The sequence below is a fragment of the Heteronotia binoei genome, chromosome 17 (assembly GCF_032191835.1).
Source record: "Heteronotia binoei isolate CCM8104 ecotype False Entrance Well chromosome 17, APGP_CSIRO_Hbin_v1, whole genome shotgun sequence".
NCBI classification, from domain to species: Eukaryota; Metazoa; Chordata; class Lepidosauria; order Squamata; family Gekkonidae; genus Heteronotia; species Heteronotia binoei.
The window spans coordinates 52,340,225-52,363,672 of NC_083239.1; the positions used below are offsets into that span (position 1 = coordinate 52,340,225).

Genomic DNA, 23,448 nt, shown 5'->3' on the forward strand with positions numbered 1-23,448 from the left:
AGATATAAACTTTATGAAGGACACAAGGTTTTTAAAAAAATCTTAAAACATGCTTAAAACATTAGCACTTAAAGGTGCTTTCTTTTGTATTTCTCCAACGGGATCCAGGGAATTGGGCAAAGGAAGCTCTGGGTCTTTCCTTCCTTCCCCACGGGACTAGGAGGGGGAGGAGCCTTAGCCAATAGAGGGAAGAGAGGCTTGGCTCAGTAGCTCTGCTGTGCGATTGAGAGAGCCTGGCAAAGCAAGCTCTGCCTCCCCCCTTCCTCCCCAAGGGAGAAGCCTCAGCCAATGGAGAAAATAAGAGGCTTTGCTCTGTAGCTCTGCTGTGTGATTGAGCAAGCCTGGCAAAACAAGCTGTGATGCAGAAGGGAGCAAGAGCGAGGGAGAAGGAAGCAGATGACAGCCAGTTGCTTGGGGGGCTGACAGGAGCCTTCTGGGGGCCTGATTCGGCCCCTGGGCTGCATGTTTGACACCCCTGAGTTAAACTGTGACGCTTCCGAGGAGGATCGAGGGGCTGCTTTGAACAGGAGGGAAGGGGGTGAGAAACGAGGCAAGACACAAATACAAAACACAGGAAAAGACTTGGAGATACTCTTCTCTTTTGCTTGTTTGGTCCAAAAAATATATTTAAGATAAAATTTGAAAGCAGCAAGACGGCTGGAGGTCGCCAAGAGGAGACAGGAGTGATTCAGGGCGGGGAGAGGGGGGGGGAGGGAAGGAACCTCTTTGGACACAGCTGCCCATTTTCATCTTGTGGATCCAAGAGTCAAAATTGCTTATGGGATGGGGGGGGAGGAGAAGTGGAATCAGTCTGGAACGTGCGAAGCAGAGAGCCCCTGAGGATGTGCAGAGAGCGCTTCTCTCACCCGTAAGCCGCTGCAGAAGCCTCTGCCCCCAATGCCTCCAGCCTGACCATCTACTTGGTGGGGAGGGGGAGGTTCCCAGGACCCTGTAACCGAGGCAGGATTGAGCCCCGACACCCGTTACGCGCCGCGTGAAGCCTGAGCAAACATCAAGGCGGCAGCAGCCAAAGAGTTCCCATCACCGGCCGTGCCTTCCGGCGGGAAGTTCAAGTCGTAAAAGGATAGGGCGGAGCCGAACGCCGTCCTCGATAGTTGAACCCAAAAAAGTTTCTTTTTCTTTTCTTTTTTTCTAAAAAAAGTCTCCACGTCGTCAAGGCTCTGCCCGCCCCGCTACATCACAGATTCCTTTTCGCAAGAGTTGATGCGCACCACACGGGGGGGCCCCGCCCCGTTTGAGCAGCGGAGACCCCTCCTCGTGGTGCGCCCCCCTGCCGCCGTCCGCCGCGTCCGTCTTGATCTCCACCAGCTCTTCCGCCTCCACCCGGCCCACCGTCCTCTCCGAGTACGCCTGCAGGAGGCCGGCGCCAAACGCGTCGCCTTCCACGTTCAGGACGGTGCACGTGCGATCCCTGGAAGCGAGAGGCAGGGGCCATGAGGACGCAGCGCAGAAAAAGTGCAGAAAAGGGCAACTAGAATGATTAAAGGTTTGGAACACTTTCCCTATGAAGAAAGGTGAAAACGCTTGGGGCTCTTTAGCTTGGAGAAACGTCGACTGTGAGGTGACATGATAGAGGCTGACAAGATTCTGCCTGGGATGGAGAAGGTAGATGGAAAAGTACTTTTCTCCCTTTCTCACGATATGAGAACTCGTGGGCACTCAATGAAATTGCTGAGCACTCAGGTTAGAATGAATAAAAGGAAGTCCTTCTTCACCCAAAGGGTGATTAACACGTGGAATTCACTGCCACAGGAGGTGGTGGTGGCTACAAGCATAGCCAGCTTCAAGAGGAGATTGGATAAAAATATGCAGCAGAGGTCCATCAGTGGCTATTAGCCACAGTGTATATATATATATATATGTGTGTGTGTGTGCGTGTATATATGTGTGTGTATGTTTGTATGTATATGTGTGTGTATATGCACACACACATATTGGCCACTGTATGACACAGAGTGTTGGACTAGATGGGCCATTGGCCTGATCCAACATGGCTTCTCTTATGTTCTTATGTTCAGTCGGGGATAGCGAGGACAGCCCCAGGGGCATCGCCCACTCGGAAACACCTGGGGGGGGGTTGGTTACTGGGTGACACAGAGTGTTGGACTGGATGGGCCACTGGCCTGATCCAACATGGCTTCTCTTATGTTCTTATGGCAGCTACAAGCATAGACAGCTTCAAGTGGGGACTGGATCAACATATGGAGCAGAGGTCCATCAGTGGCTATTAGCCACAGCGTTTTGTCGGAACTCTCTGTCTGGGGCAGTGATGCTCTGTGTTCTTGATGCTGGGGGGGCACAGTGGGAGCGCTTCTAGTGTCTTGGCTTCACTGATGGACCTCCTGATGGCACCTGGTTTTTTTGGCCACTGTGTGACACAGAGTGCTGGACTGGATGGGCCATTGGCCTGATCCAACATGGCTTCTCTTATGTTCTTATGTACACACACACACACATGCAAATACAAAACTACCCATTAAAAAAGTGGGAGGTCTACATAGAATGAGACACACTGGGAGAATCCAGAGAATCCACAACCCACAGTCCATGACTGGAAAACAGGATTTTGTTGGACTCAGGGGTAGGGAATAGTGGCTCTCCAGATGTTTTTTACCTACAACTCCCATCAGCCCCAGACATTGGCAAACTATTTCCTGTTGTCTGTCCTGAACCTACTGCCCGTCAGCTTCCTTGGATGCCCTGGTATTTTGGAAGAGGAAGAAAAAGATCTTTGGGTCAAGTCTCTCCACTTCATGGTTTTATTAGCCCCAATTATGTTCCCCCTCAGCCGTCTCTTCTCTAAACTGAAAAGCTTCCTTATTACCTATTTTGAGTTTGAGACTGGAGAGATCTGTACACACTTTTCCAGCTAACACAGCCAACTGGTGTTCTTCCGCCAATTCTAGAACTACAGTAAGGCTGAGGCCTCAGGAGACAGATTGGGACTCATACTTCTCTTCCGCAGTTGGACTCTGAGGAGCCCATGACTGACTACTGTATTTGGGGGCCGGGACAAGAGGAAAAAAAGCGAACGAGAGAAAGATCCGCTTCCCCGCCTCTGCTGCCTGCTTTTCAAAGCAGCGATCCCAGAAAGCGCCAGGCTTGGCTCACTTGCTCGAGCTATTCGAAAGCATACTTTTCTGCAACTTGTGAGTTAAGAGAGGGAAGCCCTTGAAGACAGGCAGCAGTGGGGTGGGTGCGTGTGGGAAATCTCCCCCTTTGTTGCGGTGGGCTTGCTTAGCACAAACGCGCCAAACTTGGAGGAAGGGGAGTGATCAACAGCTGATGCCTACGGTGAGTTCTTCTCTCCAACGACACCTCTTCTAGTACATCTAGTCCAACATCCTGTCCAACACAGGGGCCAGCCAGTTCCTCTTGAGGGCCAGCAACAGGGCAGAGAGGCCGAGGCCTTCCCCTGAGAAGAACATCAGAAGAGCCCTGCTGGATCAGACCAGGGAGGGTCCATCTAGTCCAGCCTCCTGTCTCACACAGTGGCCAGCCAGTTCCTCTTGAGGGCCAGCAACAGGGCAGAGAGGCCGAGGCCTTCCCCTGTGAAGAACATCAGAAGAGCCCTGCTGGATCAGACCAGGGAGGGTCCATCTAGTCCAGCCTCCTGTCTCACACAGTGGCCAACCAGTTCCTCTGGAGGGCCAACAACAGGGCAAAGAGGCTGAGGCCTTCCCTGAGAAGAACATCAGGAGAGCCCTGCTGGATCAGACCAGGGAGGGTCCATCCAGTCCAGCCTCCTGTCTCACACAGAGGCCAACCAGTTCCTCTGAAGGGTTCAACAGGGCACAGAGGCCGAGGCCTTCCCCTAACCCTAACCCCCCCCCCACCCCCAGTACTCACACAAGCCAGTCCACCGCCAGGATGAGGGAGATGTCCTGAGTGGGCAGCCCAACGGCCTCCAAGATGATGGCAAGGGTCAGGATGCCGCCTGCGGGAATCCCAGCTGCCCCGACGCTGGATGCCGTTGCCGTGACCCTGCAGAGTTAGAAAGAGACGAGTGAGGGAGACGGCTGCCCGGTTGTCCCCCTTGCTTTTGGTGTGAAGGTGGCCGCAGCCAGATCGCAGAAGGAAAAAGCCCTACGGGGCTTGGGGCTGGGGCGTCTGCAGGACCGTCATCTCCCTGGGAAATAACATCACTGGGAGAGGCTCGCTTGAACGACCCATCCACCAAAGACACTCCCATCCACACAAAAGAGGACCTTTTCAGTGGTGGCCCCATGACTCTGGAACAACCTCCCCAGGCAGGTGATCCTGGCCCACTTGTTTTTCGGTCTTGAGGAAACAGGTGGTTTTACTGAAGACTGCCTCTGATTGGCTTTTACTAGCAGTCCTGCATCGTTGCTTTAAAAGCACGTAATCGTAAAGTCTGGTTTTTACATTATTCAGTTTTTGGCAGAATTTTATCTGGACTATAAGCCGCTGCGACCTTCGCAATGAAGAAAGATGGGTCCCAAATGAGGAAGGGAAGGGAAGGGAAGGGAAGGGAAGGGAAGGGAAGGGAAGGGAAGGGAAGGGAAGGGAAGGGAAGGAAAGGAAAGGAAAGGAAAGGAAAGGAAAGGAAAGGAAAGAAAGGAAAGGAAAGGAAAGGAAAGGAAAGGAAAGGAAAGGAAAAGGAAAGGAAAGGAAAGGAAAGGAAGGAAAGGAAAGGAAAGGAAAGGAAAGGAAAGGAAAGGAAAGGAAAGGAAAGGAAAGGAAAGAAAGGAAAGGAAAGGAGAAGACCATAGATTTATACCCCGCCCTTCTCTCTGAATCAGAGTCTCAGAGCGGCTTACAATCTCCTTTATCTTCTTCCCCCACAACAGACACCCTGTGAGGTGGGTGGGGCTGAGAAAGCTCTGACAGAAGCTGCCCTTTCAAGGACAACCCCTGTGAGAGCTGCAGCTGACCCAAGGCCATTCCAGCAGCTGCAAGTGGAGGAGGGGGAGACTCCGACCCGGTTCGCCCAGATAAGAGTCCACGCACTTCACCACTACACCAAACTGGCTCAGGAAGGAAGGAAGGAATTCAGATTCCCATAATCTCTGGCACCAATTTCAACGCAAAGTGAAACAAACCACTGGGAGCTAGGTAAAGTTTCGGAACCATCATGAAAGGAGAGGGTGGCTCAAGAATATCGGTTGGGGGACCTGTCCTAGTCAACACCCGCTGGTGCCTCCCCTTTCTTTCCCTCCAGGCAGGCCTTTGTTTCAAGGGCCAAACAAATAAGCCGACCAAAGCAGAGCCCAGCCAGGAAGCCGTTTCCATCTAGTTCGATGGCGATTAAAGGCCAAGGCAGAAGACAGCCCGACTGCCCACAGAAAAACCTGCTTCCTGTCCTCTCCTCCGACCCAGAAACTACATCCCCGGAGGAAAGCCAGGCCGTCAGCCAACTCATGGGGCCGAGTCACAGGGGAGCCGGGCCCATCGCCCAAAGCAACAGAGAATCACCACGGGTCATAAGAACATCACGAGAGCCCAGCTGGATCAGTCCAGTGGTCCATCTGTCTCACACAGTCCTCCTGTCTCACACAGCGGCCAACCAGTTCCTCTGGAGGGCCAACAACAGGGCAGAGAGACTGAGGCCTTCCCCTGAGGAGAACATCAGAAGAGCCCTGCTGGATCAGACCAGAGAGGGTCCATCTAGTCCAGCCTCCTGTCTCACACAGTGGCCAGCCAGTTCCTCTGGAGGGTCAACAGCAGGGCAGAGAGGCTGAGGCCTTCCCCTGAGGAGAACATCAGAAGAGCCCTGCTGGATCAGACCAGAGAGGGTCCATCTAGTCCAGCCTCCTGTCTCACACAGGGGCCAGCCAGTTCCTCTGGAGGGTCAACAGCAGGGCAAAGAGGCTGAGGCCTTCCCCTGAGGAGAACATCAGAAGAGCCCTGCTGGATCAGACCAGAGAGGGTCCATCTAGTCCAGCCTCCTGTCTCACACAGTGGCCAGCCAGTTCCTCTGGAGGGCCAACAACAGGGCAGAGAGGCTGAGGCCTTCCCCTGAGAAGAACATCAGAAGAGCCCTGCTGGATCAGACCAGAGAGGGTCCATCTAGTCCAGCCTCCTGTCTCACACAGTGGCCAGCCAGTTCCTCTGGAGGGCCAACAACAGGGCAGAGAGGCTGAGGCCTTCCCTGAGAAGAACATCAGAAGAGCCCTGCTGGATCAGACCAGGGAGGGTCCATCTAGTCCAGCCTCCTGCCTCACACAGTGGCCAGCCAGTTCCTCTGGAGGGTCAACAGCAGGGCAGAAAGGCCGAGGTCTTCTCCTGAGAAGAACATAAGAAGAGTCTTGCCAGACTAGCAAGAGTCACAGAATCATAAGAGTTGGGAGGGACCTCTAGGGTCATCTAGTCCAACCCCCTGCACAATACAGGAAACTCAAAAACACCTCCCCCCTAAATTCACAGGATCTTCATTGCTGTCAGATGGCCATCTAGCCTCTGTTAAAAACCTCCAAGGAAGGAGAGCCCACCACCTCCCAATGAAGCCTGTTCTACTGAGGAACCGCTCTAACGGTCAGGAAGTCCTTCCTAATGTTGAGCCGGAAACTCTTTTGATTTAATTTCAACCCATTGGTTCTGGTCCCACCTTCCGGCCCACAGAAAATAATTCACATCATCCTTTATATGACAGCCCTTCAAGTACTTGAAGATGGTGATCATATCACCGCTCAGCCATCTCCTCTCCAGGCTAAACATCCCCAGCTTCTTCAACCTTTCCTCATAGGACTTGGTCTCCAGACCCCTCACCATCTTCATCGCCCTCCTCTGGACCTATTCCAGCTTGCCTAGATCCTTCTTAAAATGTGATGCCCAAAACTGAACACAATACTCCCAGGTGAGGTCTTACCAGAGCAGAGTAAAGCGATACCATCAAATCATGTGATCTGGACTCTATACTACTGTTGATACAGCCCAAAATTGCATTTGCCTTTTTAGCCACCGCATCACACTGTTGACTCATGTTCAGCGTATGATCCACTAAGACCCCTAGATGCTTTTTGCACACACTACTGCTAAGACAAGTCTCACCCATCCTATAACCATGCATTGGATTTTTCCTACCTAAAATGCAGAACTTTACATTTATCCCCGTTTAAATTCATTTTATTGATTTTAGCCCAATTTTCCAGCCTGTCAAGGTTATCCTGTTTCTGTCGTCTTCTGTGTTTGCAACCCCTCCCAATTCAGTTTCATCTGGAAATTTAATATGCATTCCCTCTATTCCTTCATCCAAATCATTGATAAAGATGTTGAACGAAACAGGTCCCAGGACAGATCCCTGAGGCACTCCACTTGTCACTCCTCTCCAAGAGGATGAGGAACCATTCACAAGCACTCTTTGGGTGCGATCTGTCAACCAGTTACAGATCCACCTAATGGTAACAGGATCCAAACCACATTTTACCAACTTGTCAACAAGGAAAGTATGTGGAACTTTATCAAAAGCCTTACTGAAATCAAGATAAACAATGTCTACAGCATTCCCCTGATCCAGCAAGGTAATCACTTTCTCAGAAAAAGAGATCAGGTTAGTCTGACATGACTTGTTCTTGAGAAAACCATGCTGGCTCTTAGTAATCACATCCATTCTTTCTAAACGTTCCAGGACCGACTATTTGATGATTTGTTCTAAAACTTTTCCAGGTATAGACTTCAAGCTGACAAGTTGGTAGTTACCCGGATCGTCTTTTTCCCCTTCTTGAAGATGGAGACAACATTCCCCCGCCTCCAATCTTCCGGCACCACTCCTGTTCTCCAAGAATTCTCAAAAATAATAGCCAGAGGCTCAGAAATTACATCCGCAAGCTCTTTTAGAACTCTTGGATGCAATTCATCTGGCCCTGAGGACGTAGTTTCATTTAAAGAAAAAACAGGTTTCCTACCTGTAACTGATGATCTTCGAGTGGTCATCTGTGCAGTCACACTGATGGGATATAGGCGCCCGCGCCGATCTCGATCGGTATTCTTGAAAGCTGCGGATTTCCGCGCCCCAGGCCCAGTGCGCATGCGCAGAAGCCCCACCGCGCATGCTCACAGGGACCGGAGCGGACATCCCGCCAGTTCCTTCTGACCGCTGCGTAAGCCCGTATAGATGGACCGGCAGCGGAGGGGAAGGAGGGCGGGTAGTGTGACTGCACAGATGACCACTCGAAGATCATCAGTTACAGGTAGGAAACCTGTTTATCTTCTTCGTGGTCTCTGTGCATCACACTGATGGGAGATTAGCAAGCCAAAGTCCTACCTGGAGGAGGGTGCAACGGTCCATCAGCGAGAAACCTCTTGAAGCACCGCACGGCCCACTGATGAGCGTCTACGCCAGTTCAGGTCCAGCGCATAATGGTTGATAAACGTATGCGAGGAGGACCAAGTGGCAGCATCACAAATGTCTTTCAGTGGTATTCCTCTCATAAAGGCTGCCGAAGTAGCTAGGGCTCTCGTGGAATGAGCTCTAATCTGTCTTGGCAGAGGTTGCTTGTTCAACAGGTAGCACAGTTTTATAGTCTCGGTTAACCACTTAGAGATTCGCTGCGACGAAACTCTTACACCTTGCGATGTTGTGGAGTACGAGACAAAGAGTCTAGGGTCCCTTCGTCCAGGTCCCACTCTATGCAAGTAGAATGAGAGAGCCCTTTTCACATCCAGTGTATGGAGTCTCCTTTCGGAGTCTGTACTTGGATTAGGAAAGTATGTGGGTAGGCATATTTCTGCATTCAGGTGAAAAGCAGACGTTACTTTCGGAAGAAATGTTACATCAGGACGTAAGCACACTCCTTCCGTACTGAATTTTAAATATGGGTCGTCGCAGCGCAGCGCTGCCAGTTCACCAACCCTGCGAGCAGAGGTAACGGCCACCAAGAAGGCTGTTTTCCAGGACAGTAATTGCAAGGAACATGTCGCCATGGGTTCGAAGGGTTTTCCCGTTAATGCCCGTAGTACCGCTGGGAGGTCCCAAGCAGGGGCTGGGATTCGCACCGCAGGGTACAACTTGGCCAAGCCCTTTAAGAACCGTTTAGTATCAGGGTGTGAGAACACAGAGTGGCCTTCAAGTTGTTCATGGTTAGCCGATATGGCTGCTAAGTACACTCTCACAGATGACACCGTTAGTCCCCTGTCAAGGAGTGAGAGCAGAAAGTCCAGGATTAGTGGGAGGCCTGCTGTCTTGGGTTCCCTGTTAGTTTTGTTCACAAACAAATTGGATAAACCTTGTCCATTTATAATCATATGATTTTCTCGTGGATGATTTTCTACTATTCAACATAACGTCCCGGGCTCTATCGGACAATGTCGTCACACCAGCCTCCATGCCGTGAGTTTCAAGTGAGGCACGTCGTGGTGAATCACTCGTCCCTCGTGTGACAGTAGAAGGTCTGGGCTCATCGGAAATTGGTGGAACATTCCGCGAGACAGCCTCAGTATCGGAGAGAACCACTGCTGTCTGGGCCACCACGGTGTGATGAGAATCCCCTTGGGGTGTTCGAGTTGAATCTTGTGAATCACCCTCGTAATTAGCGGGATTGGTGGAAAGAGGTACACATGCAAGCGAGTCCATGGGATCAGTAACCCATCTCCCAACGACAGAGGGTCTGCACCCCCTCTGCAGCAAAATTTGTCGCATTTTGCGGTGTTGCGTGTGGCAAAGACATCCACTTCCGGTGTGCCCCACTTCTGGAACACCGGTAGGAGGAACTCCCAGTTGAGTTCCCACTCGTGGAGTGAGGCCCCTCCCCGACTGAGGTAATCCGCACAGGCATTCAGATTGCCCGGTAGGTGAGTGGCTACTAGGGTAACGTTCGACTCTCTGCAAATTTCCCAATCTGTAGCGCTAGAAGGCATAACTTCCTTGAGACTGTGCCGCCTTGTCTGTTTACATAAGATAGGGCTGTGGTGTTGTCTGTCAAGATCGCTACCGTTCTCCCCACAATCTGGTGTCTGAATGAGAGAATGGCATGATGTATGGCCAGCAGCTCTAGGAAATTGATGTGGCAGCGCAGAAGGCCCTGAGGCCATCTGCCCCCCACACACATATCGTTCGCATGTGCTCCCCAGCCCCATAAGGATGCATCCGTCGTTATGGTGAATGTGGGAGTCTGCCTGTGAAATGGGGCTCCCTGGAGGAGGTTCTGCTTTTCCTGCCACCAGTATAGAGTCCAGATTACTGACGTTGGGACCGTCAGTTGGCGTGAGGGGAGGTCTGTCTGACAGTTGAACACGCGCAGAAACCATAACTGTAGCATTCGCATGTGGAATCTGGCGAATTTCAGTACTGCCGTGGTCGCTGCCATTAAGCCCAGGAGGCGTTGGACTTGGAACGCTGTGACTGTATGGTTGACTAAGAACACATGTATTAGGGATTGGATATCCTCCGCTCTTTGTGCTGGGAGGAATGCCCTGCAAACTTGTGAGTCCAGAATGGCCCCTATGAATTGCACCCTCTGAGCGGGTTGCAGTGCCGATTTCTTTAGGTTGACCTGTAGGCCTAAGGTTTGCAGAAGGGTTAAGGTGACTTCTATGTGCTGTAGTAGTAGGGGTTTCGAACTCGCCACCAGCAGCCAATCGTCTATGTAAGGAAAGATAGTGATCCCTTGTAGACGTAGATGAGCTGCCACCACCACCATGGTCTTTGTAAAAACTCTCGGTGCCGTGGAGAGGCCAAAAGGCAAGGCTTTGTATTGGTAGTGGGAGTCTCCAACTGCAAACCTGAGGAACTTCCTGTAGTCGTGGTGTATAGTTACATGAAAGTAGGCATCTTGCAGGTCCAGTGTGGCCATCCAATCCCCTTGGTTCAGTAGGGGTAGGATGTTTTGTAGGGAGACCATTCTGAATTTCTGGTTTGGTATGAAATGGTTCAGGCCTCGTAGGTCCATAATGGGCCGAAGGCCTCCATCTTTTTTGGGGATGGTGAAATATCGGGAGTAAAAACCTTGTCCAATCTGGTTGACTGGTACCCGTTCTATTGCATCTTTCTCGAGCAAGGATTGAACCTCTGTCTGTAGTGTGAGGGACACCCTGGTGTGGATGACGGTGGGAACTGTAGGGTTTTCTCTGAATTCTATTTGATAACCCATCCGGATTATCGACAAGACCCATTTGTCCGTAGTGATTATGGACCATGCCTGGAAATAAGGGAAAAGTCTGGTATGGTCCGGGTCCGAAGGGGAAGGGATAAAACAGGGGGAAGGGCAGTCAAAGACCCTGTTTGGACGGTCTACTCCCCTTTTGTCTGGATGACTGTGATGAAGTAGGTGAGTACTTCGTTTTGGGGGTGTACGGAGGTTTGGAGTAAGGTGTGGAGCCCTTGGGTCTCCATTGTTGTTCTGTAGGCTGCTTGGGGAACTGCTTCTTGTTCCACGGCTTGTTCCAGGAGCGTCTCCCTTGGGGCCTAGATGAGATGGGGACCCCTAAATTGCGTGACGTTTTAATACTTTTATCCATCTCCTGCAGTATGGTATCGGTATTGGAGCTGAATAATCCGCTTCCATCGAATGGGAGATCTTCGATGCAGGATTGTGTATCCTGCTGGAGCGCCGTGGACCGCAACCAAGAGTGACGTCTTAGGGTGATCGCTGAGGTAAGTGTCTTTGCTGCAATGTCACCTGCGTGTTTGGCAGAATTGATTTGCTGTTTTGCTAATGCAATGCCTTCCCTTTGGATTTTCTTCATTGCCTGTTTGGTTTGTTCTGACAGGTCTGGTAGAGCCGACAATTGGTCCCACAGGGCATATTGATAACGGCCCATACACGCTCCATAGTTTGCAACTTTTACTCCTAACGAACCTGCTGTGTAGAACTTTCTGCCTAGGTTGTCTAGTTTCTTCCCTTCTTTGTCTGGGGGAGAAGCATTTGTCTTTCTGGCCTTTGAGGACGATGCCACTACTACAGAGTTTGGTTTCGGGTGGGTAAATAAAAACTCTGCTGTGGATTCCTGGACTCGATACATATGGTCCAGCCTGCGGGAGCTTATTGGTGTTGAAGCTGGTTTGTCCCAGGACGATTTTGTGGTGTGGAGCATGACCGTTGTAAGCGGTAAGGCGATGGCCGTCGAGGTGTCTAGCTGGACGACATCGAACACGTTGTCGGTGACTACCGGCTCTGGTTGGACCGTCGGTAGCGACAGGGTGTGTGCCATCCTTCTAATTAGATCCCCATACGATTTCAAGTCCTCGGATGGGGATATGGGGAGCTCCTCGCCCACTTTACTTGATGGAGCCGGTTCCTCTGGGGAGGAGATGTCTTGGTCTTCCCGGGGAGAACCTTCCTCAGATCTGGGGGAGCCTTCTACCGAGCCCGAGTGCTCCGAGGAATGTTTGGGCGTCTCTGGAGCCTTTGGTGACTCAGGGGTCTTTCGACTCTCCGAACTTCGCCGTCGTGGGGAAGTCTTTTGTGTCCTTGGCGGTGTCGTGTCAGGTGGTTTTGACACCGACGCCGACGGAGTGTGCCTCGGCTTGTACGACGTCCGGGATCGTACTGATGCTTCAGACTGCTGGTCCCAATCCAGAGGTCTGGGTGTGAACCAGGGGAACATGGAGGGCATAGGGCACGACCCGTATAGGTATTGCCACTGCCGCTGATCCCATGACATTGGGGGCGGTGGTTTCCGAGGAGATCGATCTCTGACGCGGGATCTCTCCTCTGAATCTCGGGATCGATGTCGACCCCGGGGACTACGCCGAGGGCTGGTTGAGTAGTCGCGCCCGCCGTCTTCTCTAGGTGTAGTGGGTCGATCCTTTTTGGGGCTTCGGTTCCGCCGATGATCGGGGCTGACCGATGGGTCTCGGGTCGGTGTTCGGGATTGAACAGTGTCCTCCACCATATGTGTATCTGGTGGACTACCTTCTGCCCCCGATCGTTGCGATAGATCAAAGTCGCGGTCCGAGTCGGAGGATATGGCGATTTGCGTCGACATCGATGCCAATACCGGGGGGCTTGAACGGCGGCGAGGGGAGGCGAATAGCTTCAACGGTGGAACTCTCGCTGCCGATTCCGATGGCGATGGCAATGTCGGGAGCGAAGTCGCGGACGACCGATGCTTATCCGACTTTTTCTTCTTCGCTTCCGGCTGAGGTCCCTTCTCCTCCCTTGGCCGTTTTGCAGGAGTGGAGGAGGCGGACCTTGATGCCGAGCCCGACTTCGTGGGGCGATCGGCGTCGGGGGCGCTCTTGTCGGTGCCGAGCGACTCCGACGTTGACGGCTTGTGCTGCGCCGTCGACATCTTCTTAGGCGACAGAGCTTTTTCCATCAGTGCCGCCGCTAAACGTCCCGCGCGGTTTTTCTTCGTTTGGCGGGAAAACTTCGCGCAGTGAACACACGCGTCAGGGATGTGTGTCTCTCCCAGGCAAAAAAGACAAAGAGCGTGCCCGTCTGGGGGAGCGATTTTGCTACCGCAGTTCCTGCACCTCTTGAAAAATCCCCACCGCTTTTCCATGCGGGGGGGAGGGGGGGGGGAAAGGGCGGGAAGAGAGAACTGAGGAGAAAAGTCCCGAAACAAAATGTTTCTTTCCGCCTCTTAGTCTTTAAAAAGACTGTTGTGTGGACTAAGCCAAATAAAATATCTGATAAATCCAACGATAGCAACTTCCAAGAAAGGATTCCTACCGACCGTAGCGAGAGATCGACTGATCCAAGCGGCGGTCAGAAGAGAACTGGCGGGATGTCCGCTCCGGTCCCTGTGAGCATGCGCGGTGGGGCTTCTGCGCATGCGCACTGGGCCTGGGGCGCGGAAATCCGCAGCTTTCAAGAATACCGATCGAGATCGGCGCGGGCGCCTATATCCCATCAGTGTGATGCACAGAGACCACGAAGAAGATCTAGGTGTTTATGTACTACCCCTACACTGATCCTAGGTTGGAACTTCATACCCTCCTTATATGTTCTGTTTTTGCCATGTTGAGCACCGTTTCCCTCAGAAGAGAAGACTGAGGAAAAGTAGGAATTGAGCAGTTCCGCCTCCTCTTCATTACCTGTTACAATTTCACTTTCTTGCCCTCGCAATGGGCCTACCATGTCCTTGCTCTTTTTCTTACTCTGAACATAAGAAAAGAACCCCTTTTTGTTGTTTGTAGCATCTTTAGCCAGTCTAAGCTCATACTGAGCTTTAGCTTTCCTAACTTTTTCTCTACAAGCACTGGTGATTTGTTTAAATTCATCCTTGGTTATAAGGCCCTCCTTCCAATTCCTAAAGGAGTCTTTTTTATTTCTCAAGTCTTTAGAGAGTTGTTTATGGAGCCGCTTCGGCTTCTTCCATTTTTTCTTCTCATAGGAATGGTCTGTGATTGTGCTTTCAGTATTTCGCTTTTAAGAAACTCCCACCCCTCCTGAGCCCCCTTCCTCCTAAGTAGCTCTGACCATGGGATTTTACCCAGCGTAGTTCTAAGTTTATCGAAGTTTGCCTTTCTGAAATCCAACCTATAAGTCTGACTACGTATAGCTTTTCCCTTCCCTAAGACTGTAAATTCCAAAACCACACGGTCACTACTGCCCAAGGTGCCCACTATTTCCACTTCTTCAATCAATTCTTCCTTGCTGGTGATATTCAAACCCAAGTCCATTTAATCTGCCCTCCTCTATTGCACACTGGCCAACCGGCTCCTCTAAAAGGCCAGCAACAGGGCACAGATAGACCACCGGTCTGATCCAGCAGGGCTCGTCTGATGTTCTTCGGATGAGAGAACAATTTGAGACCAAAGTCCCTCCGTCCTGCAATGCTGTTGCTGTCAGAGACCGGCTGCACTGGACTTTGGTTGTGGAGGAATGCTGGAAGAGGAGGCTGCCCTTTAAGCCCAAGACTGATGAGCAAACACAGACAAGACGGACAGCTGGAGCCGGTCAACTCTCAGTTGTTGTTTGGCATTCCTCCCAAGTCCCTCTCTGGTACAGAAGGGGTCACTGGGAGCGCCTTCCCCCCGCTGCCCTCTGGTCTTGTCTGACCGGCCATGCAGTTCTGAGGCTGCCCTGTGTCTCTCTTCCTGGTAGATGACTCAGCACCTCACGGCCAGGAGAAACAGACTTCTTGGAACTCAGAAAAGCCTGCAGTTCTTGCTCACAGTCGCTCAAACAGAACAAGACCCCGACTTGGCACATTTAAAGTATGCAAACTTGAGGGCTTGTGGCTCAAGAGAAGAGCTTCTGCTTGGAACACTCAGGTCCGAAAATGTCGAGACGGTGTGTGACTGCAATAAAAAAAAGGGCATCGCCATGCTGGGAATTCTTAGGAAGGGAATTGAAAACAAATCAGCCAATATCCTAATGCCCCTGTATAAATCGATGGTGCGGCCTCATTTGGAGTACTGTGTGCAATTCTGGCTACCGCGCCTCCAAAAAGATATTACGGCATTGGGAAAAGTGCAGAAAAAGGCAACTAGAATAATTCAAGGGTGGGAACACTTTCCCTATGAAGAAAGGTTAAAATGCTTGGGGCTCTTTAGCTTGGAGAAACGTCGGCTGTGGGGTGACATGATAGAGGTTGACAAGATTATGCATGGGATAGAGAAGATGGAGAAAGAAGTCCTCTTCTCCCTTTCTCACAATACAAGAACTCGTGGGCATTCAATGAAATGGCTGAGCAGTCAGGTTAGAACGGATAAAAGGAAGTCCTTCCAAAGGGTGATTAACACATGGAATTCACTGCCGCAGGAGGTGGTGGCAGCTACAAGCATAGCCAGCTTCAAGAGGGGATTGGATCAACATGTGGAGCAGAGGTCCATCACTAGCCACAGCGTATTGTTGGAATTCTCTGTCAGGGGAAGTGATGCTCTGTGTTCTTGGTGCTTGGGAGAGGCAAAAGGGTGAGGGTTTCTGGTGTCCTGGTCCCACTGATGGACCTCCTGATGACACCTGGGTATTGGCCACTGTGTGACCCAGAGTGTTGGACTGGAGGGGCCACTGGCCTGATCCAACATGGCTTCTCTTATGTTCTTATGTCTCAGGTTCAATCCGTGGCATCTCCAGTTTGAAAAACCTGGCAGCTAGATTTGAGTCCAGTAGAGACCTTAAAGACCAACACAATTTTCAGGGTACAAGCTTTTGACAGTCCAAACTCCCTTTGTCAGATCTGGCAGCAGGAGATGTGAAAGACCTCTCTCTGCCTGAGACCCTGGAGAGCGGCTGCCAGTCTGAGTAGACAATACTGATCTCGATGGACCAAAGGTCTGACTTGGTTTCCTTTTGGGAAGGGGCTGTGCCTCAGTGGTCGAGCCTCTGCTTTGCATTCAGGTCCCAGGTTCGATCCCCGGCATCTCCAGTTACAGAGAACAGGGCAGGAGGTGATGGGAAAGACCTCGGCCTGAGACCCTGCAGAGTAGCTGCCAGTCTGAGTGGGCAATACAGACCTTGATGAGTCAACGGCAACAAATGGTTTGATTTTTTTTGTCTTGTTTGCATAGGCCTGCTGGCCAGCACAGCGGCTAACGGCAGCTTTATTCCAAACCAAATATTTTGGAGTTTTTGCAAGATTTGGCAATTTGACAGGGGAAGGAGGGGAGAAAAAGCTGAGCCAGGAGGAAAGTGCCGGCAGGAACAATCTGATCACAGGACACAGAACAGACTCTACTGACCACTGGGCACTGGCCCTCAATTGTTTCTCCCTTAAGACGGCACTGCCGCAGTCTTGAAAACTAGAAGCACGCTCAAGCAAAGCATTTCAGGTATTTACTAGCAGCTGTCGGGTCCTAGCAGCTCTCATGGCGCAGAGTGGTAAAGCTGCAGTACTGCAGTCTGAACTCTCTGCTCACGACCTGAGTTCAATCCCCGACGGAAGCTGGGTTTTCAGGTAGCCAGCCCAAGGTTGACTCAGCCTTCCATCCTTCCGAGGTCGGTCAAATGAGTCCCCAGCTTGCTGGGGGGAAAGTGTAGAGGACTAGGGAAGGCAACGGCAAACCACCCCGTTAAAAAGTCTGCCGTGAAAATGTCATGAAAGCAATGTCACCCCAGAGTCGGAAACGACTGGCGCTTGCACAGGGGACCTTTCCTTTCCTTGGGGTCCTTAACAAAGTTATCTTGGGGGTAAGATCCATCTTGGATGTTTCTTACATGGGGCTGGGTGGATTCTCTAAAGAATTTACTGGATCCACCATCTTGAATAAATCTCTTGCGGGGGGGGGGGGGGTTTAAAAGAAGAGACAAGTTCCTAGCTCTCAAGACATTGTGTAACCCACACTGGCTCTCATTCTGCTTGAAGGGTATCAACAGAGGAATAACATCCATATCAGGGGTGTCAAAACTGCAGCCCAGGGGCCAAATCAGGCCCCCAAGCAACTGGCTGTCATCTGCTTCCTTCTCCCTCTCTCTTGCTTCCTTCTGCATCACAGCTTGCTTTGCCAGGCTTGTTCAATCACACAGCAGAGCTACAGAGCAAAGCCTCTATTTTCTCCATTGGTTGAGGCTCTTCCCTTGGGAAGGAGGGAGAGCTTGCTTTGCTCTCCCTCCACACAAATCCCTCCCCCTAAATTCACAGGATAGAATCCTAGAATCACAGAGTTGTAAGGGACCTCCAGGGTCATCTAGTCCAACCCCCTGCACAATGCAGGAAACCCGCAAATACCTACCCCAAATTCACAGGATCTTCATTGCTGTCAGATGGCCATCTAGCCTCTGCTTAAAAACCTCCAAGGAAGGAGAGCCCACCACCTCCTAAGGAGGAAGCCTGTTCCACTGAGGAACTGCTCTTAACAGTCATAGAATCATAGAATTCGAAGATACCTCCAGGGTCATCTAGTCCAACTCCCTGCAAAATGCAGGAAACTCACAAACACCTCCCCCTAAATTCACAGTATCTTCATTGCTGTCAGATGGCCATCTAGCCTCTGTTGAAAAACCTCCAAGGAAGGAGAGCCCACCACCTCCCGAGGAGGCCTGTTCCACTGAGGAATCGCTCTAACCGTCAGGAAGTTCTTCCTAATGTTGAGCCGGAAACTCCTTTGATTTAATTTCAACCCGTTGGTTCTGGTCTGACCTTCTGGGGCCACAGAAAACAATTCCACTCCATCCTCTACATGACAGCCCTTCAAGTCCTTGAAGATGATCGTATCACCTCTCAGCCACCTCCTCTCCAGGCTAAACATCCCCAGCTCCTTCAACCTTTCCTCAAAGGACTTGGTCTCCAGAACCCTCACCATCTTCGCCGCCCTCCTCTGGACCCGTTCTGTTCTCTGGACTCCTCTGTTCATGGTCTTCCCCAACAAGGTCACGTTTATGTCAGATCTGGCCCTCGTAATAAATGAGTTCGACGCCCCTGATCCAGATCACAAGATGTTACAGCTATACACCGCATTGGTCAGAGTGCACCTGGAGTCTTGTTTGCAGTTCTGGGGGCCTCACTTCCAAAAGGACGTGGACAGAATGGAGCAGGTGGAGAGGAGAGCAACGAGGATGATCAGGAGCCTTGGAGACCAAGAAGCCCTCGGAGGAAAGGCTGAAGGACTTGAGAAGGTTCAGTCTGGAGAAGAGGAGGTTGAAGTGGGACAGGATTGCTCTCCCGAAGTACCTGAAAGGCTGTCACCTAGAGGAGCTGTTTCTGTTGGCAGCAGATTGGATAGGATTCACAAGAATGGGTTTAAATTACAGATGGGAAGGTAGTGGTTGGATATCAGGGAATATTTTTTTTACAGTAAGAGTAGTTCAACTGTGGAATCATAGAGTTGGAAGGACCTCCAGGGTCATCTAACAGAATTACATCCTGCTCAAAGGCCCCCCCCCACACACACACACACACACACAAGTGCATGTCCTCTTGAGCTCACACTATCAGCACAGGAGGCAAAGGCCAGGATGGAATTCTAGCAGGAGCGCCTTTGCATTTTAGGCCACACCTCCCTAATGTAGCCAATCCTCCAAGAACTTCCAAGGCTCCTTTTTTGTAAGCTCTTGGAGGATTGGCTACATCAGGGGTGTGTGGCCTAATATGCAAAGGAGCTCCTGCTAGAATCCCAAGGCTCTTTTTTTGTAAGCTCTTGGAGGATTGGCTACATCAGGGGTGTGTGGCCTAATATGCAAAGCAGCTCCTGCTAGAATCCCAAGGCTCTTTTTTTGTAAGCTCTTGGAGGATTGGCTACATCAGGGGTGTGTGGCCTAATATGCAAAGGAGCTCCTGCTAGAATCCCAAGGCTCTTTTTTTGTAAGCTCTTGGAGGATTGGCTACATCAGGGGTGTGTGGCCTAATATGCAAAGGAGCTCCTGCTAGAATCCCAAGGCTCTTTTTTTGTAAGCTCTTGGAGGATTGGCTACATCAGGGGTGTGTGGTCTAATATGCAAAGGAGCTCCTGCTAGAATCCCAAGGCTCTTTTTTTGTAAGCTCTTGGAGGATTGGCTACATCAGGGGTGTGTGGCCTAATATGCAAAGCAGCTCCTGCTAGAATTCCACCCCTAGGCAAAGGAAGGGTAGAGGGGCTTTGGGGGAGTGAACTGGAAAGAGGCCGGGGCCTTCCAGTGAAGACTCACAGAATGGTGATGACTTGGATGAAGTTGAGGGGGATGGTGTTCAGCTGGGCGATGAAGACGGCAGCCACGCACTGGAAGAGAGCAGCCCCATCCATGTTGACCGTGGCCCCGATGGGCAGGATGAAGCGGCTGATGTGCTTGGAGACGCCGTTGTTCTCTTCGACGCACTTCATCATCAGCGGCAGCGTGGCGGAGCTGAGGGGGAGGGGGGAGAAGGGGGTAAAGGTCAAAGGTGGAAGGGTCAAGGGCTCTAGGACCCCAGCGCTGTCTGCTCTGACGCATCTGGGTTGCACCTTAGAAAAGTGGCAACAAAGCCGACAGCGGAACACAGCAGCAACAGCGCCTACTGGAAATCTGATCGAGTGGTCCTAGTTGACGTCAGAAAGAAAAACTGAGCAGATCACCTCTTCGAGGAAGCGTTTTATGCGAAACGTGATCCAAGCTGACAGACACGTAAAGGGAACATCACCAATGACTGTGCATCACTTAATGCACAACAGGCAAGAAGGTCAGAGCGCCTGCTCCGGCTGCAACGCCACTGAGGATGTTCTCCGCAGCTGAGAACGAAACGTCTGGAAGGAAAACTTCCTCCAGTAGAACACGGCACTTGAGCCCGAAAGATTCTACAAACCCTAATGATGTTACCAATATCTTCTTTTTCTTCTCTGTTCATGCATGTGCATTGCTAGTGCTGTCATGACCAGAGTTATCCAAACAGGTATCGGGAGGGATATAAATGGAATAAAACGGGAACATATACGGCCAGGGCTACGTGAACTGCACTGGCTGCCGATCATATACCGGGTCCAGTACAAAGTGTTGGTCATTACCTTTAAAGCCTTATATGGCCGAGGACCTGCCTACCTGAGGGACCGTCTTTCCCCATATGAACCCCAGAGAGCACTGAGGTCAGTTGGGAAAAATCTAATGACCATCCCTGGGCCGAAGGAGATTAAATACCAGAATACTAGGGCGCGGGCATTCTCAATCGCGGCCCCTACCCTATGGAACCGACTCCCCGAGGAGGTGCAGGCCCTGCGGAACCTTGATCAGTTCCGCAGGGCCTGCAAGACCGCCCTTTTTAAGCTTGCACACTTGGACTGCTAAGAAGATCGGTAATTAAGGATCCGCCAATGCGGCTTGAAGACCTATACCGCTGAATAACTGTACTCATTGGACTGGTTTTAATGTTGTTAAGTTTAGTGTTTACTGTTTTATATTGTTAAATTTAATGGCTTTTAACTACTGTATGTTTTTATAAAATGTTGTTAGCCGCCCTGAGCCTGCCGAGGTGGGGAGGGCAGGATATAAATAAAAATTATTATTATTATTATAAAATAACTAAATAAATAAATACATTTTGTTAAGAGGAGCTCGTAACGTCTTCCAAGTTTGACTGGTCTTTGTGGCTTCATTACGATTTTTTTCTACTGTGTGAGCCGGCTGCAGCTGGGCTGGTTATGTCTATAGCACAAGCCATTAACGAAGGCTAATTTGCCAAAACGCAAATTTCGTTTTGCTTCGCTGCCTCCGGATGTTCGCATTCTGTTTTCGAACTGTTACTGTATTAAACTGCGAAGAGTTTAAGCCAAAAAGGTAACGGCCAGCTCCAAACTGTCCTGTAAGCTTTTTGGGGGGTGGGGGTGGGGAATCTGAACATGATCACACCAGAGTGCGATGTGCTAATTGTTATATAACACTGGGTTGCATTTCTAGCACTTGGGAGAACTGTCACAGGGGCTGTAGAGGAGAGGGAGTGAGAAGGACGAAGGGATTTGACAAAGCAAAATCAAATTTATCACTGTGAAAGAGCCCATTTTGAGCACATCTTCCTCTTTGAGGTCCCCACAGAGAAGGAGAAGGAGAAGATATTGGATTTATACCCCACTCCAAATCTCAGAGTGGCTCACAATCTCCTTTACCTTCCTCCCCCACAACAGACACCCTGTGAGGCAGGTGGGGCTGAGAGAACTCTGACAGAAACTGCTCTTGAAAGGAACAGCTCTGTGAGAACTTGAGACTGACTCAAGGTCACATCAGCAGGTGCAAATGGAGAAGTGGGAAATCAAACCTGGATCTCCCAGATAAGAGTCTGCACGCTTAAACCACTACACCAAGCTGGCTCTCTTCCCTACCCAGCCCTCCTCCTGGACATGAATATACATGAAGCTGCCTTCTACTGAATCAGACCCGTGGCCCATCAAGGTCAGGACTGCCCACTCAGACTGGCAGCTTCTGTCAGAGTTCTCTCAGCCCCACCCACCCACTTAGACTGGCAGTGGCTCTCCAGGGTCTCAGTCTGAAGTCTTTCCCATCCCCTCCTGCCTGGTCCTTTCAACTGGAGATGCCGGGGATTGAACGAGGGACCTTCTGCCTGCCAAGCAGAGGCTCTGCCACTGAGCTACAGCCCCACTTCATGGCTCTCCAGGGTCTTAGGCTGAGGTCTTTCCCATCACCTCCTGCCTGGTCCTTTGAACTGGAGATGCCGGGGATTGAACCGGGGACCTTCTGCATGCCAAGCAGAGGTTCTGCCACTGAGCCACAGCCCCACTTCATGGCATTCCAGGGTCTCAGGTTGAGGTCTTTCCCATCACCTCCTGCCTGGTCCTTTCAAGTGAAGATGCCGGGGATTGAACCAGGGACCTTCTGCATGCCAAGCAGAGGCTCTGCCACTGAGCTACAGCCCCAATTCATGGCTCTCTAGGGTCTCAGGCTGAGGTCTTTCCATCCCCTCCTTCCTGATCCTTTGAACAGAAGATGCTGGGGATTGAACCTGGGACCTTCTACATGCCAAGCAGAGGCTCTGCCACTGAGCTACAGCTCCACTTCATGGCTTTCCAGTGTCTCACCCAAGGTCTTTCCCATCACCTCCTGCCCTCTCCTTTTAACTGGAGATGCTGGGGATTGAACCTGGGACCTTCTGCCCGCCAAGCAGAGGCTCTGCTACTGAGCTACAGCCCCTCCTCCAGGGATGGCAACCTCCAAATGGGACTTGGGGATCCCCAGGAATTACAGTTCATAACTACAGATATCAGTCCCCCCCACCCAAGAAAAGAGAAGATGAAGAAGAATTGCTGATTTATACCCCTCCCTTCTCCCTGAATCAGAGAATCAGAGTGGCTTACAATCTCCTTTATCTTCCTCCCCCACAACAGACACCCTGTGAGGTGGGTGGGGCCAAGAGAGCTCTTACAGCAGCTGCCTTTTCAAGGAGAACTCCTGCGAGAGCTATGGCTGACCCAAGGGCTATTCAGCAGCTGCAAGCGGAGGAGTGGGGAATCAACCCCAGTTCTCCCAGATAAGAGTCCGCATACTTAACCACTACAATAAACTGGGTAGGGCTGAGAGAGCTGACAGAAGCTGCCTTTTCAAGGACAACTCCTGCAATAGCTATGCTGACCCAAGGCCATTCCAGCAGCTGCAAGTGGAGGAGTGGGGAATCAAACCCGGTTCTCCCAGATAAGAGTCTGCCATTTCAAGGACAACCACTGCCAGAGCTATGGCTGACCTAAGGCCATTCCAGCAGCTGCAAGTGGAGGAGTGGGGAATCAAACCCGGTTCTCCCAGATAAGAGAGCTGTGGCTGACCCAAGGCCATTCCAGCAACTGCAAGTGGAGGAGTGGGGAATCAAACCCGGTTCTCCCAGATAAGAGAGCTCTGGCTGACCCAAGGCCATTCCAGCAGCTGCAAGTGGAGGAGCGGGGAATCAAACCCGGTTCTCCCACATAAGAGAGCTCTGGCTGACCCAAGGCCATTCCAGCAGCTGCAAGTGGAGGAGCGGGGAATCAAACCCCGTTCTCTCAGACAACAGTCCACACACTTAACCAACTGGAGATGCCGGGGATTGAACCTGGGACCAAGATGCTTTGGAAGGTGGGCCCTAGGGCACTGTACCCCACTGAGGTCTTTTTCCTCCCCAGGCTCCATCCCCAAATCTCCAGGAGTTTCCCACCTTGGATCTGGCAACTCTGCCCCCCATTTCCCACCACGGGGGTCCTGGCAACCCCACCTGGAA

The 23,448-nt window shown here is 51.3% G+C and overlaps 1 protein-coding gene across 1 annotated transcript in view; it reads right to left on the bottom strand.

The window, feature by feature from the left end:
- Positions 1 to 599: 599 nt before the first annotated feature.
- The window catches only part of SLC1A5 (solute carrier family 1 member 5), a 31,508-nt gene continuing 8,659 nt past the window's right edge, over positions 600 to 23,448 (bottom strand). The window contains exons 5-7 of the mRNA XM_060258405.1: positions 19,434 to 19,628; positions 3,871 to 4,005; positions 600 to 1,432 (exon numbers count right to left, since the gene is read on the bottom strand). Of these exons, the coding sequence (XP_060114388.1) occupies positions 1,174 to 1,432; positions 3,871 to 4,005; positions 19,434 to 19,628 (589 nt within the window). The 3' untranslated portion in view covers positions 600 to 1,173. The remainder of the gene's footprint in view (positions 1,433 to 3,870; positions 4,006 to 19,433; positions 19,629 to 23,448) is intronic.